General features: G+C 54.6%; 1 protein-coding gene across 3 annotated transcripts in view; it reads right to left on the reverse strand.

Annotated features, from left to right (window-relative positions):
* Positions 1-12,972, reverse strand: part of Grid1 (glutamate ionotropic receptor delta type subunit 1) — a 703,193-nt gene extending 690,221 nt beyond the window's left edge. For 2 of the 3 annotated variants that reach the window (XM_040747685.1, XM_040747682.1), the window contains exons 1-2: positions 12,758-12,970; positions 10,376-10,531 (exon numbers count right to left, since the gene is read on the reverse strand). In XM_040747685.1, the coding sequence (XP_040603619.1) occupies positions 10,376-10,531; positions 12,758-12,836 (235 nt within the window). In that variant the 5' untranslated portion in view covers positions 12,837-12,970. Of the gene's footprint in view, positions 1-10,375; positions 10,532-12,757 lie in introns of all 3 variants that reach the window. The other variant, XM_040747686.1, reaches the window with a different exon arrangement.
* Between the last annotated feature and the right edge of the window lie 3,402 nt (positions 12,973-16,374).

The following is a 16,374-nucleotide window of genomic DNA, read 5'->3' on the forward strand; positions in this document are numbered from 1 at the left end:
GTCAGTGGCCCAGTGTCAAAACACCAGGGCAGGGCCCGGACACAGCTTGCAGAGCACTCCACTCCTTTGGCCAGTGAAGGCAACAGAGGGTACCTTTAAAGTTAGCACTAAGCTGGGGAGGAGAACAAATGCTCTGAAAGGCAAGAGTGAGGTTGACTAAGGTTGAACCTCTTTGAGCCATAGTGTACAGTCTCCATTTAGAACTAAGTAACAACTGCAAACGCCCCAGATGGAGGTACTCGACGCATCTCCCGTCCTTAAAAGGTCCCCGGGCCTGACAACTAGAGACTCAACCACAAAACAGTGCCCATTCAGCCCTCATCGTTGTCAACAGAGTGTCCAAAAGGCCAGGGGTCATCCCATCCCTCTGCAATGGTTAGGTGACATCAGGAGGACAATAACCACGCCTGGCCATTCTTTGGTGACAGAAACAGACTAGTTCTCCACAGCCAATACTTCATTTGGTTCTTAAGACAACCTATTAGCAAAGGAGCCATTATCCCCCGTATCATAGGCAAAAGCTGAGGCTCAGCAAGTTAAGTCCTTGACAAGGCACATCAGGACTACTTACTGAGTGCTAGTTGGGACATGACAGTATGTCGGCAAAAGATACGCAGGTAAGACCAGCCAGGTTCCAGGGTCTGAGCAAGAAAACCTGAAAGGATCATTGTAACGGCCATTAGATGTTCAAAGGCTGTGGCGAAAAGATAACCTCAGCATAAACTCAGACCAGAAATGTGCCTCACCCATCACTGAGGGACACACACCATCCACTCCAAAGATGCTCTGCACCAAATGTCTCTCGTTTGAGAGATTCAAGTACCAAGGTCCTGGGAGGGCAGGGATGTCTGTGGCTGCTGTCACAACATGCCACAGACTGTGTGTCTTAAACAGCACCAGTGTTTCCTCACAACTGTAGAGGATCAAAGCCCAAGATCGTGCCAGCATAATGTGCTCTCAGAGGGCCCTTTTCCGGGCTGGTCGATAGCCTCCTCTCACCACACCCTCACAAAACAGAAAGAGGGACTCTTGACTCTAGTGCCTCTTCATGTGAGGCACCACAAACATACCCAGCCCAGAGCCTGATCTCAGAGCTCAGAGAGGCACCAGCATATAGTGGACAGGAGAAGCCATGTGACCCCAGGCCGTAAGATCCTGAGGATCACCCTCTGCAGTGAGCTGGAGTCCAGCCAGGGAGAGGGAGCCCTCTTCCCAGATGCCAAAAGTAAGGCCCAGAGAGAGAAGCGACGTTTTCAAGACCAGCAAGCCAACTTTGACTGCTGTGACAATAAGCACAGACAAGCTGGGGGAGGAAAGATTTTCTTCAGGTCACTATTTCAGAGGGTTAGACCATGGTCACTTGGCTCTGTGTCTCCTGGGGCCGTGCATGGTAAGGTAGAGTGTGCACTGTGTTCCTGCCTCATCTCAAGGCAGGGAGGAGGCAGAGAAAGAGACTTGGGACAAAATGTGCATCCTCAATGACCCATCTCCTCCCACTAAGTCCCACCTCCTGCTTCTCACCCCCTCCCACGGACACCGTGCTATTGTGACCCATCCACACTTAGGATCACAGCTCTTAGGATTGAATCACTTCCCAAAAGACCACACACTGACAACCAGGCATCACGTATGAGGGTGTGTTCAGATACAAGGTTTAACATTCAAGATTCGGACCCAGACCTACCTCTGTCCACAAACAGACGAGTATCTGCCTATAGTCAGCTCCTATGGAGCTGGGACTGTCACTCTGCACTCTGAGCAAACACGGCTAGAGCAAGATTAAAATATCAAGCAATGACAGGTCACACGTGCCCAGAGCCCGGGCCTGCACAGATGGCTCCAAACTGCCTCCATGTGACCCATGTTGTCAGCAATGACCTCCTGCCCTATTCTCCTGGGACACGCGGGAAGGCTGAAGTTCAACTTGGAGTCACAAGCCTCAGCCACCAGATTACGGGGCAGAGGCTGCAGCCCACAAGAACAGTACGGAGTAAGGCGTAGAGCTGATTTGGGGACCACTACAACACTCTTCAAACCAGAAGCTTGCACAGTGCCTGGCCCTAGCATAGGTTTTCAGTGCATATCTGCACCATCGCCCCCTGGCAGTGTGGGAACCAGATAAGCAGCCAGGGTCACAGCTGAGCATGGACGGCAGCCTCGGTCCACCTGAAGGAGCGCTCCCTGTCAGCCTCCAGGCTGTATCTATTGTTGTATGGAGTAGAAGAGCCAGGCAGAGCACAGCTGTGAACGGGTACCAGCCAGGTGGCCTGTATCTGCAGGTGCTGGCTGTCTGGGTGGGCTCTGGCAAAGGCGATGGGAGGCAGGGCTGGTCAGGGCCGGTGTCCTCGATGTAGCTGGAAGGCGTGAGGGCCAGCAGGGGTCATCGTGGGCTTCATCCCCTAGGAACCTGCCCCACCCACAACCCACAAACGCATAGAAAGACTTATTAATCACTGCCAGCCACCAGCCTGCGCTTCAGGACACAGGGAACACGCTGGATCTTTCCACAGCCTATGAAATGAGATACTGTTTAGAGATGGGAAAGGGAGACCCAGAGAACGGGACAGTGACAAGCTGTCGGAGACAAGGCTGCCACCAGCCAGCAGCAGGCTAATGTCAGATGTCAACTTGACAGAATCTAGGATGACTTGGGAGATGCGCCTCTGGGCATGCCCGTGAGAGGCTGATTTGATTTTGTTAATTGGCGTGGGGGAATCCGTTTTAGTTGATGGTTGGACTGTGTGAGTGAGCAAGCTGAGTACCAGCAGGCACGCATTCGCTGCTGTCTTCCCACAGCAGAGCCACGTGACCGGCTCCCTCAAGCTCCTGCCACTGTGGCCTCCCCACCACGATGGACATAAAACTGTGAGCTGGAATAACCCTGTGCCCCATAAGTGGATTTCGTCAATATTATATCACAGCAACAGGAAAAGAAGGGACAGGCCAGACGGCTGAGGCTGTAGAAAGTTCAGTAGAGGTGTGTCACTGCTGGTGGCCCCACTGGTGGCCAGGCCTGGAGCAGAACTGTTTGTTTTATTTTATTCTTATAAAAAAAACTCTGCAGTTATTGTGTCCGTGTACCTTGAGGAATGATTAAATAGAGCTAATCACATAATGCATTAGCCAAAAAAAAAATGTTTGTATGAGAACGCTTAGCCTTTCTCAAGGATACAACAGAACACCATTAACTGTGTTCCCCACCTGTACAGCAGATCTCTTGACCATGCTCCTCTTACTCAACTCTAATTACGTCTATTTACACCAGCATCCCCCCATCTCCTCCCGCCACCCCAGCCTCTCACAGGCAGAGCTCTGGGTAGAAAATTCAGAAATCGCAGTCAGTGTTGGGTTAAATCGGACTGGAAACATTTCAAAAGCAATGCAGACCCAACACTTTAACTCTCGAGTCAACACTGTTCTCGAGAGAGCTGGGTTAGCCAGCTTTGTTCCTGTGGCAAAAGGTGCAACATATAAGGAGTAGGGTTTACTAGTGCCCACGGTTGGCTCTGTTGCTTTCAAGGCAGCACGTGGTGGAGCTACCCCGCTCACTTCCGGAAAGAGAAAGAGAGAAGGGAGAGAGGACCCGGTTTTCTCTCTGAGAGCACACCCTCAAGCACTCAAGATGTCCCTCTTGACCCCACTTGTTAGGGCTGCACCAGCCTCCAAAAGCACTGGGCATGTGGAGGACCTTCCATCCACAAACTGTTAACAGGTGAATGGCTAAGAGGAAAGGCAGCCATACTGAAGGCACAAAGCCTGGGCCCTGACCTGGCAACTGCAACTCTCCCTGCCCTGCCTGCTCCTACCGGATGTGGCTGTAAGTGCTGAGGGGACAGTCATAAAGAAAATCCTGAGAAGCGGCTCCAGCGTCGTCGTGGGCGTTGGAGGATGTCTGCACACATGCGGACAGAGCAGCTCAAAGTGGCCCTGACAGCCTCCGTGACTGTGGCCTCACTGCACACCTGGCATAAGACACCCTCGGGCTCGCTGCCAGGTTAGCCTCACCTGCCAGTCTGGAGATCAGAGCAGGGAAAGGTAGGAACTATGAGAGGCTAACCCCAAACATGGGGAGATGGATGGACAGGCACACAGGCTATAAAACCAGAAATGGTATAGACTCACGTGCATGCATTTAGACATGTGTGTTCACGTGTATGCTGGCATGGATGTTTGTGCACATACAGTGAGATGATCCCAATGAGCACTGGAGAAGAATCCAGAAGCCTGGGAGGAAAGCCTGGGGGGGGATTTGGGGAGGGGATCACACAGCTCCTGATGCCTAGCCAGACTCCAGCAAGGAACTGTGTGCTCCTGTGCTCCTGACACCCTGACACACCTCTCTCTCTCTCTCTCTCTCTCTCTCTCTCTCTCTCTCTCTCTCTCTCTCTCTCTCTCTGTCTCTGTCTGTCTCTCTCTGTCTGTCTCTGTCTGTCTCTGTCTGTCTGTCTGTCTCTGTCTGTCTCTGTCTGTCTGTCTGTCTGTCTGTCTGTCTCTCTCTCTCTCTCTCTCTCTGCCCAGGGCACCAAAGAAGCAAGACCCACCACAACAAGGGCTTTGGGTAGACATAGGGGAAGATGGGAGCTGAAGGGCGAGCCTCTGACAAACAGACTCCCTGGGTAGAAATGGAGACTGGGACCTACAGTGTGCCTAGTCCAATAGAGGCTTCCTCTGCGTACTTCCTTGGGTACAAGCAGTTCCCAGGCCCAGAAAGGAGCCACACGCCATCCCAGAGCACAGCTGAGCATGTGGGGGCCTCACAGGCCCACGCTGGGACACCTACAGAACACCTCTGCGGAATGAAAATGCAGCCAGGCATCCCAAGCTACTGGAGCCAGTCCGAATGAGACTGGAGACGTAGCGAGAAGGCAGCAAGCAATGAAGGAACCTAAGGAAACGGAGAGACAGTGGAAGGTGACAGCAGGCTGTGGCCTCAACAGGCACAGCGGCTGGAACCGTGGCCCACAAAGACATCACGTCCTAGTCACCAGAACTGGGACGATGCTGGCTGTGTGACACAGAAGAATGCAGACCGCTGATAGAGCTACGTTTTCCCATCAGCTAACCTCAAACTATGAACGTCACTCTCGATTATCCCCGGAAGAGAGGGGTGGGGTCAGATGACACTACAGGAAACGGACTCGGTTCATCGCTGTGCGTTTTGGAGAAGAGCCTTGGGGCCCAGAGCTTCGGAGGAAGAAGCACCATTGGGGAAGTGGAAGAGGTAAGGACACAATTCTGACCCAGGGAAACCGGAAGGCTCCATCCACACCAACACCTGGGCCTTAGGCCAATGAGTCCATGTCAGGCTTGGGACTGTAGAGTTACAAAACAGTACATGTGTGCCGTTTTAGCCGTCTAAACTTTGGGTAAAAATTGCTTCTGTTCCAAGAGAAAACAAATACAGCTGCGTGGCGCCATGGTGGCAGTGATCTAGACACACCTTTTTGATGGCATGAATGTCACACTCAATCAAGAGCACCTTCAGTATCTTGAAGAAGATGCCCTCAAGGATGCCAGGATGTGACCTCAGTGAACCCTGTGATTCTGAGCGGAAGCAGTGGTCAGGGAAGGGGAGGGCCCTCTAGCAGAACACACCACCAGGGTGGCAGCGTGCGGGTCAGGTGCCCACCAGGAAGGTGATGGGGTAAGCCTGCCAGACCTTCAGAAGCAGCTGTCTACATGTTTCCTGTATCTCTTTAAACACGTTTCTTCATGTGTCAATAATAAATTACACTTGGGAAATTGCAGCTTTTTTGTTCTTGCGTGTGGCGTTAAGCTTTGGGGTCAGGGTCTCACACATCAGAGGGGAGCACTCACCACATCCTCGCTCTCGACGTTGTCTCCCTTACCCTACCTCTTCTGTTTGAAACAGGGTCTCATGCAGCCCAGGCCGGCACGAAACTCACTTTGTAGCTGAGGACAAGGTTCATCTTCGGATCCTGCTGCCCCGACCGCCCAAGGGCTGGCATGACAGTGCATCACCACATCTGGTTTGTGTGGCGCTAAGGGTTGAACCCAGGGCTCTGTGCATGCGACACAAGCTTTCTATAAGCTTTTCTTGTGCTTCTGGTAACTAAAGAATATTGTCTTGTGTGCTCTCCCTGAAACTGTTATACTTCCTTGATGTGACAGATACATCTACAGCATCTCCAACAACTCGCATCTTTTACTCACGGTAAAAGATAATTCCGTAAAGGGAGACTCATGGGCAGCCAGTTCTTTTATGCATTTACATAATCCTCTGCTCGAGCAGGCACTGAAAAACCAGGATGACTATGTCAACAAATTGGTATCTTTCCTCAGATTTGTCTTGTAGAACACAAATTTTCATACATGTCAATGCAAACTTCAACAATCGAAGATGCAACATTTTGGAACCTTAACTGTCCCGTGCTGTTGTTTATTAATTTTAGAGGCTCATAAAGCACATATCCTACATGCTATCCTAAAAGACAGTGTTTGTAAGGAGTTTGTAAGACCATTCTGGAAAAATAATAGTTATAAATCTTAGGGCAAGCTCATCCATCCAAGGAGGGTTTCTTGTCTTCTTCAGAAATATTTAATTATGCATACGTATGCACAAATGATTGCATTTCTTTTTTATAAAAGACAGTGTATATCAGAAAACACATATAGGCACTAGAAGTAATGTTTACAACTACCTCATGGAGGTTTCAGAAAAAGCCAATAGCATAGCGCATGAAACAGAATGAGAGCCCTCTTCATTTATAAATCCAATGGGGAAAAAGACGAGAAGGGAATAACGCAGTGGGATTCAGGAGGACTGCGTTCTGCTCCTTGCTGTTCCCACACCTTCTGCGTTTTACATAATGAGCATGCATTGGTCTCTTCCTTTTTTACTTCTTAGCGTAACCCATGCTCACGGTAGCCTTGCATTCCTTTTATAACAGGGGGTGGGGTAGTAAAAGCTGAAACTGGAAAGGTCTCAAGGAATTCACTGGCTTAAGAAACTTGTAGCTGAAAATATCAACAGCCTTAAGAGACTCTGAGAAAAAGTCATAGCTGGGTCAGAGAATAGGGAAGGAATTAGTGTTTACTGAACACCAACCTCAGGCCTTACGCAGGCAATTTATACACGTCTCATCTCATTTAATCCTCCCAATAATCCCAGGAGGCATATACTACAATTATTCCTTTTAACAGATCTAGAAACAGAAGCTCGGCACAGGCCAAAACTCCCCCAGATCATGCAATGAGTGAGGCAGGCTCTCATCTTTGGGCTCCAGCAATCAGACCCCCATCCCTGGTGCATCGCTCCGGTCCCAGACTCCTTGGGACACACTGGGTACTTGTCCTCTCTGTGATAGAGACTGAGTCCCAGCACGCCCTTGCTCTCCAGTCCCCAAACAATATCCTCTGCAATTATCCAAGCTCAGGAGAAAAAGCTGGGATAGCCACCCAGCAAGAGCCAGCTACTGAGCAGACAGTACCCCATAGAACTAGCAAGAAAGGAGACCCAGGAAGCTGAATACTTGTTACATAGCGTTAGGCAAAGGGGAGGAGGCAGCTAAGCAACGCTCAGCTTTCCCCAAGGCCTCATTGATAGCTCCCCCTCTTCCTTGTAGGCCCCCAGGAGCTATGCAAGGCCATAGGACAGATAACAAGGTGGCTTGCAGCCCACACCACTCCCAAGGTTGAAAGTGCATGCCAACTTTAACCAGGACATATCAGCACAGAAACAGCACCTGTCCAGGGTTTCTATACCTAGAAACCACTGACCCTGACCCTCAGCATCTCACTCCCTCATTCCAGATGTGCAGAGATACTCCAATATCCTTCTGAGACAGAGACGTTTTCCCAGTTACACAAATAAAGAAAGTAACAACCAAAACAAAAAAGGCCTGAACCAGTAAAGGGCCCTGGCCGGAGCCTTTATTACCAGGACAAAGCTGCATTTGGAGCTTGAAGGTCAAATGGCGCGAGCTCCAGCTTTGTTTGTTCTTTAAATTGTTCCCATTGGTTGGCAGGTTAAAAACCAAATATGAAAGCCGAGTGTGGTGATGGAGTAAGGCTCATCTGTGGTGCCAGCATTCAGGAGGCTGAAGCAAGAGAGCAGCCTGAGCTCCAGAGCAAAACCATGCCTCAGAAGCATCGGGAAAAAAAAAACTACTTTACACTGAAGTGCAGACTTAGGACTTCTCTTTACAAAATAGATGCATATACACAATACTAGGACTTTTCCCGCCAACAAGGCACAAGCCAACTGAAGCTGTGTGATGGCTGCTCCTCTGAACAAAGATGACCTCCCCAGGGACAGTTTACCCGCGTGCGTGTGTGTGTGTGTGTGTGTGTGTGTGTGTGTGTGTGTGTGTGTGTGTGTGTGTCCTGCCTCAGGTTGTAACCCTGCATAAAATCAACACCTTCAGTCCCTGGGGTACGACTGGTAGAGAGAGCCATGCTGGGCTTCATTCAGGGGCACCAGGAATAGCAGAGGATGCCTCCCATTATGGAGAAGGAGTTGTGAGAATCGACAGCAGTGACAGGGTACTCCAGTTTGATATGGGCCACCATGATGACAGCACACCAAAAAGAAGTCTGGGGTCAGAGGGCACCTGGAGACAGACAGTGAGATGAGGCCACACGAGGAGCACGGGGACTCCCCATGCCTCTACTTCAGGAGGCGCGGTCACGGGCATCTGCCGAGTCTGGAAGCAGCGCTCTCTCTGACTCCCGCGTGTCAAGGCTTTGCCTGCACATACGCAAGCGGTCATCACATTTGCACAGGAACCAGCAGAGGCCAGAAGGCGGTGTCAGGTAGCCTCGGGACTGAAGTCACAGGCAGTCACGAGCCACTGTGTGGGTGCTGGGAACCAAACCAGGGTCCTCTTCAGGAGTGGGAAGTGTGACTGACCACTGGACCGCAACACCAGCCAAGCAGTTTTCCTAATACAGGGCACCAGCCACCAACACCACCATAATCAGCACTTGGGACTGGAGATCTGGACAATTTAAAACATCCTTCATCATGTGAACTTTACAATCAGGCAGCCACTCCCCAGGGGCTGACCACCTTTCCTTCCTGTGCTGCACCTAAAACCAGAGGACCCTCGAAAGCCCTCCATGCTGCACAAAGGTCCCAGCACTCACTGCAGAACGCATCCTTTACTGACTCGCCTCGCCCTTGAAGGTACCAGGAGAGTGGTGGACAGTGTGCAACCCCGAGGTGACGGGAAGACCCTAGGCCGAACAAGCCCCAGGAGAGGCTGACAGCAAAGCCCTCCATCGCCCCATCACCCTGACGGTCCCTGCGCGCTGTGCTCCCCGATGTCCCCTTGTAGCCTCGGCATTTCAGGGCACCACAGCGGAGCCCTGCTTGTGGTAAACAAGACAAAGAGGAAGGAGAAAGAGCATGATTGAGCAGACATCAGGGCCTTGACCAGGAATCAACAGCATGAGGGAAGGGGCATTCAAGAGCAGCCAGCCAAGTAGGTGTGGAGGGGCTGTAGGAGTCGGAAAAGGCAGAGGGAGCTGCTGTCACTAATGCATCCGAAGACATCGGACAACATCCATCTGCCACTGCTGAAAGCAGCAGTTTCCATTATTTTACGTGTATGCGTGCTTTGCCTGTTCGTGTGCAAGCGCACTCCCTCCAGAGCACGTGCCAGAGGAAGCCAGCAAAAAGTGATGGCCTCCCTGGCTGCCCACCTGTTGCCCCTGCCTCGGGAGTCCCGGCGAAACAGCTGCAGGGAACTACTGCTGCCCTAGCAGGCTAAGATTTTCCTGCCATCAGACCTAGCCCGGGTCCTCTCTTTTCCTGGGCAAACAGCGCCCACCTCCGGCTCAGGCGGCAACGCCTTTTAGGCCCGCAGCGCTGGCCCCGGCAAAGGAACCGGCTGTTCTACACACAGTGGAGTGAGGCAGAGAGAAGCCAAGCTGTGGTCCCCGCAGGGCGGAAGCACCGAGGCCCCACAGGGTGTGCAACAGCGCCAGGCATGCTGTGCGACGGAGAAGGCGCATAGGACGAGCTCCGTGCGCCGAGCTCCCGTGGGCTGCCCCCACGAGAGGTTTCTAGGGAGGTGCACTCGACAACAGCACGAAGACACACCCACCCACAAACACAACACAAAGAGGGCCCTGAGCCGCGCGCCCGCTCAGCGGTTCTGGAGCCGCACCGTCCTGCCAGGAGACCCGCTTGCAGTGCACAGAGACTTTTTGCTTGCTTGCCCTGACAGTACGGAGCTGCCCTACCTCGCTAGGCCTGGGAGGATACACCACGCCTGGCATAGCAGCGCGCCGACCGGGAGCCTAGGAGACTCTGCACAAGCAATTGGGTAGCAGCCCTGCCTGGACCATTGCTACGCGGCCTCACTGACTGCAGCCCAGTGACTCACGCATGGGATCAGTGGCCACTCACCTTCCTGCACCGCCTGGAACGGGTTATTGGCCTCGATGACCTTGATGGAGTAAGTGATCTTCTCACTCTGCAGGATGTCATCATTGAGGCTCAGGTCCGATACAGCCAACTGGAACACCCTGTCGTCCTTGGCTGCGTTCTCCTCAAAGATGGCACCTGAGGGAGAAGAGGGGTCAAGACCAGGCCTGGACAGGAACCCTACCGACCTCACTTCTACCCTGGGGTCAGGGCTCTGCCTGGACCACCAGGTACAAAGTGGGGGGGGGACTGAGCTGGGATTGTGTATTTGTTTTTGTTTATGGTGCTTTTTTGAGACAGGTTCCCCTTCTGCAGCCCTAGCTGGACTTGAATTCATGGTGATCCTCCTGCCTCAGCCTTCCCAAGTATGAGATTTCAGGCACCAGCCACCAGTCTCAGTTCAGGATTCTGTTTTGACTGAGTCGTTTAAAGATCTCCCAGAAAAACCCGAACAGGATATGCTCCCCTCCTGGATCGCACATGTGCACGCGGTTGACCTGAGTTACACAGGCATATCCTTCCTGCTACCGCCAGGTCACATGTACCTCGAAACCAAAGCGTCACATGTCCTAGCCATGCCCCATTCAGAGCATGTGGCTAGCCGAGGATCCTCCCGCTCAAATGCACCTGACATGGTCCCACAAATCCCATCCCAGGAGCCAATACGAATCCTCCAAGAGGACACTGTCCCCTAACCCAGTCCCAGGATGGAGTGATGACTGCTTCTTCTTTGCATTCCCTGCTGAGTGCAAAATTGAGAAGGTGGTCCACAGCTGACTCTCCTGCATCAGGGATTGATTTTCCCCTTTATGCATAAGGCATTGATAGCCAGCATTTTGGATGGTCAAGATGCTGCATGGCCTCTTGTCTCTCACTTCCTCTTCCTGTATGTATGGAGGGGTGGGGCTGTACCCTAAAGCCCTAAACATTCTTATCTAGCAGTACTGAGAGTCTCAGAAGAAATCACTCTTGAACGGTCCTTCTAGAAGCAAGGACAGCTCCGCCCGAGCTCGGGCCGACTGACTCTTTTCACTGACCCTGCGCTTACAGCGGAGATCAGTTGGACTGCTGCTCTGGAGTCCCCACCCCCAGCACCCTTGCCAAGCGCCGAGGGTCGCCAAGGTCCTATTTCTTGGCCTCGTAATCGCCCTGGAGCTGAGAGCTGGGTCGAAGGGCTCCGCTCCCGGATTCCTCACTACACTGGAGCCGCAATGCTGACCGCGAGACCCACGCCGCCCGCCGGCTCTTGGGCGGGAAGCAGGTTTGGATCGTGGCCCGGCCCCGGAGGGGAGCGCTGCAGCCCTCGGTGTCAGAACTCGGTCCCTCACCACCCCTTCCTCTTTCTGTCCCGCAGGTAACATCAGCCACCTTTTCTCAGACCTCCCAACCCCCAGTTTGTCCCTGTTCGCTGATCTTTCCCAACTTCCGGAAAGGCGACTGCGGAGGGGCTCCCCCTAAGAGACCGTTGTCAGCCCCCCCAACCCGGTCCAACTTCTCGAGATCCCAGTCATTGGGCTCCTAACTCCCGAGCACTACCCTCCTCTGATCGCCCCTTCCTTTGCTTTTCATCTCCTTCCTCTCCATCCGTCTCTTCCTGCTCGGCGCCCCCCCCCATGGCCCACGCTCCTTCCCTCCACCCCTACCACCCAGACTGTACGCTGGCCCCAAGACTTAGATCAGGCAGAAACTCTGGAACTGTCCAGGATTGGGCTGCAGTTGCCACAACCAGATACACACACACACACACACACACACACACACACACACACACACACACACACCAGGGAAACAGGCAAGCACTGTGTCCACTCTAACAGGCTGGCGGTAGTCGCACTAACACACACTCAGATGGCCCCACACACCCCAACGCCCTCTCACCGTGACACCAACGCCGTGCCAGGTGCACACACACTGGCACGCTGACAGCACCCACCCACAGTCACACACGGCTCCGCTCTGGCCTCTCCGATCTTGCCCTGCCAACTTAGCTAGCCCCCCAGCTCTGTCTGCCCCTGGCCCCAATGCTCAGACTGTGCCGAAGGGCCCAGCCTGCCGATGGCCCCGCCAGAGGCACGCATGTCGACAAGCGTCTGTCCCCGGGTTCCCCGCAGCCGCGGCCCTAAGTGTCGGCAGAGGCCGCGGGGCCCCGCGCACTGGCAGGAGCCCCGGGGAGCAGCGAGGTGCCCGCAGGAGCGCCGAACGGCGAGAGCACAGCTCCTCCGCGGGGCGGCGCGGGCCTTCAGGGGACCACCGCCTGCCGAGCCCCTCGGCTCGGGGAACCGACAAGTTTGGACGCCGCGCATCACTGTCTCTATTGGGGGGCCCCCTCCGCCCCACCTCGGCCCGTCCGCCCTCCGAGCTCACCGATGTGGATGATGGAGTCGGCCCGCACCGTAACGCACTGGCATATCCAGGGAAGAAGCCACAGCGTCAGCGCTTCCATGTCCCCCGGGCGCGCGGCTCATCCGCCCGGGCCCGGGGCGAGGCCGAGGGCAGCGCGGAGCGGGGAGGCGCGGGTCCCGGTGCAGTCCCGGGCCGCTCCCCGGGAGAGCCGAGCCCGCCCGTGCGTCTTCCCCCGCGCTCCCGCCCCTGCGCCCTGCGCCCGCCCCTGCCCAGCCCAGCCCAGTGCTCTCGGGCTCCCGCGCCGGCTCCGGTTGCGGTTGCGGCGGCGGCGCTCGCAGCCCGAGCCCAGGCCGGCGCGGCGGGGGCGGCCCGCGGCTGTGGCGGCGGCGCTTCCAGCGGCTGGAGCGGCTCTGGGGGCGGCAGAGGCAGAGGCAGAGGCGGCGGCGGCGGCCCGGCCCGAGCGGCGGCTCCGGGCTGGCTGTGTGTCTGAGCCCAGGCGAGGAGCGAACTGCGGAGGACGCCCCCTCCCCTCCCCCTCCCCCTCGGCGGCGCTCCCCCTCCCCTCCCGCCCGCCTCCCTCCCCTCCGCCCTCCTCTCCACCACGTGACTGCGGAGCCTTAGCCTCGCCGCGCGCCGCTCGCCCGCTCGTTGCTTGGAGGGGGCGCCCGGTGCTCCACGCTCCCCGCCGGGGGATGCTCCGAAGCCGGCACCGCGGTGGGAACCTGGCCTGTCTGCGGCGTGCGGAGGCTTGGCCGTGCGGGCCTGGTCTCAGGGTTCGCCGGAGAAACGGAGGAGGCACGGCCACTGATTGCCCTCGGGGAGGTGGGGGTCTCGGAGCTCGCTGGAGACGGGGGACTTCAGCCGAGAGTCTGCAGTGGCCGGAATGGACAACCGCTCTCGGAACCGAACCTGCGACTTGGGCAGCCTTCAGATGGACCGCAAAACCCAGGGCACTGAGTCAGGATGCTAGCGGGCGGGCGGTGGGCTCGAACCCTAGCTGTCCATGCAGACTTCGGCGGACATCCATGCCCCCGCCCCTGGGGCGGTGCATTGCACCGGGAGTCGGGCAGGAGGTTCGGACTCTGAAGCCCAATTCATGGCCGGAAACCGGCGCAGCCGTGACCGCGGCGCCTGGACGTGAGGAGCCTTCCAAGCGGACGGGCGCTCAGACAGCGACCCAGCACGAAGCCTTCTAGGGCGAGCCCGGGCGGAGAGCCCGCTCCCAGCCGCAGGGAGCAAAGCGGGACTCCCGGCGCCTCGGTGTACCCTGCCTCTGGGCGGACCTCCACTACCATATAAAGGGTGAAGCTTCTGAGGGATGGAGCCTGGGAGGGGGATCCCCGGCAGTTCGGGCTCACAGCCTTCTCCCCAGTCCTAGTTGAACTGGGCTCCACTTAACACACCCAAGATTTCAGGGTGACAGTTGAGTCCTGCTGGATTCTGATTCCCTCAGAAACTGAGTCCAGCCGAGCCTGGCAGAACTGGGCTCCAGATAAGCGCTGGGTTCGAGGGACCAAGATAGACTCAGCTGCAGCCTTGTCCAGAGCTCCCAGCACCGTGGGAAAGATAGACACCCACATGGACCTTAAAAAGATGGGTGTGGAGAGGGCTGTAGAGGAGCTTCGTGCCTGGGCCCTGACCTAGCCTAAAAGTAAAGGCAGCTAGCTGTGGTTTCCCTTCCGGGAAGGAGATGACAGTTCGAAAGGCTACCAAGGGAGGAGAGGCTTGCAGGCGGTCCCCGCTGCTACCGAGCCAAAACAGGAAGAGAAGAAAGGATTGTGTGGGGAGTGTGCATTTGTGTGAGTGTCAAGCTGCCAGCCGCTGAGTTGTCACTGACAAGTTCTGCTTCAAAAAGGTTGGCGAGGATGCTGTTCAGAAAGGCAAGGAGGGGCCTGGAGAGCCACTAGGCAGTATCTCAGCAGAACAGAGGGGAGACGGGGCTGCAGGGACATCAAGGAACCTGTTCCGTGATGAGGGGGACTGGAGGGGAAGAAGAGAGAACCGCCACAGCTGCAGGGTGGGAGTCTGGGCTGCAGGGCCAAGTGTGGTTCCACACAGCCCACTTTTTCAAGCAAAAAGTCTAGGACCCTAAGGCGGAAGTGGGGAAATGCCCATCCGGCTGATCCAAACTCTCCTTGTCTCTAATTGTCGGGCCTGGGAAGTTTGGCATTCCCTGGCTGAAAAGTTGTAGGGGAGTAGGAAATAAAGTCTCATCGACTTCAGTATTTAGCAGACTGGTTCCTGTGGATAAGTGTGGTGGGGTGTGGTCACCCCTTGGAGTCTCCAATCAAACGTCAAGAGCCAGCAGGTCAGGAACACCCCCGACCGACCATCTCCTTGTTCCAATCGCCACAGTGTGTGAGCAGAATGAGCATGGCACATGCCCACTCAGATGCTATCCTTGTATATTTTGCTAGGTAGAGATAGAAAGATTACAGTGAGGCAAGCCTCAAGAGCCCCTTCCAAATACAGAGAAGACAGCTCAACATCACACACACACACACACACACCATCAAAGTCTAATCTGGAAAATGGCATCACTGTAGTTCGAGACCTGAAGGTCACATCTCAAGTTGGAGCCCCTGAAAACTTTTGGCCTGGAGAAACCTCCCCTCCTGAGCTGGACACCCCTTGCCCTCAAACTCCTGGGCTACCGAGTCTTCACCATCCCCAGGTGATCAGCAGAAGTTGGAGTCCTGACGGTAATCTGCAGAACTAGAAGGCCCTGCACACTCTTTCCGTGGCCTTTATGAGCATTCTACACAACTCCCACCTCTAGAGACCAAAGCAGAACTCTAAGTGGGACAATTGTGCTCTTTCCTTTCTGTATGAAGTTAGGAGCTCTCCAGGGTGCTGGGGGGTGGAGCTTGTTCGCCACACCTCTGTTTCTGGCTGAGCTCAACCACATCCTGGTGGTCTCTGAGGTGGCACAGCTCTGAGGAGTTCATCTCTGTGTTCTTCCTCAAAACCAGGGTTGTTGGGGGGGGAGCTAGGGGTTGTTGATTTGTTTTGTTTTGTTGCGTTTTACTTTGTTGTTTTTTTAACAGAACAAACATTTGGTTTCTGTGGGGACTGATTCCATCGTGGAAAGATGAAAAGTGTGATGTGGTCACTCCATAGAGTCTCAATCTATGTAGTCCTGGTTTTCCTCTATAGACCAAGCTGGCCTCACACTCACAGAGATCTACCTACCTCTGTCTCCCAAGTGCTGGGATTAAAGGCGTGAGCTACTATGCCTGGCAAAATCAGGTTTGCTAAACTCAGGAAAAGCAACACAAGTTCACCATCATGTAATACCCTAGTTTGGGAAGACAAGCTATCAGGGTCTAGGCCTTGGGATGCATGCCCATTTCACAGAAGGGAAGACTAATGCTCACAAAAAGATATGACTTGCCCAAGACATGGGATGAGCTGTTGGGAGCACCAAGACTCCGTTTGCTTGGGTTATTCCTCACTACACAAGAGTGTATTCATAGAAATCAAGAGTGAGTTGACCAGTCCCTGATTGTAGTTCAGCCACCACCAGGAATTGCTTTTGGAGAAGTGCTCTTCAGTTATGCTGATTCTAACGTACTTAGCACCCATGAAGACCTGTGCTCAACCCTCCCTTCTTCCTAGGAGGTAGAATTACACACAAA

This window comes from Mesocricetus auratus, unplaced genomic scaffold (genome assembly GCF_017639785.1).
Source record: "Mesocricetus auratus isolate SY011 unplaced genomic scaffold, BCM_Maur_2.0 Super-Scaffold_100006, whole genome shotgun sequence".
NCBI lineage: Eukaryota > Metazoa > Chordata > Mammalia > Rodentia > Cricetidae > Mesocricetus > Mesocricetus auratus.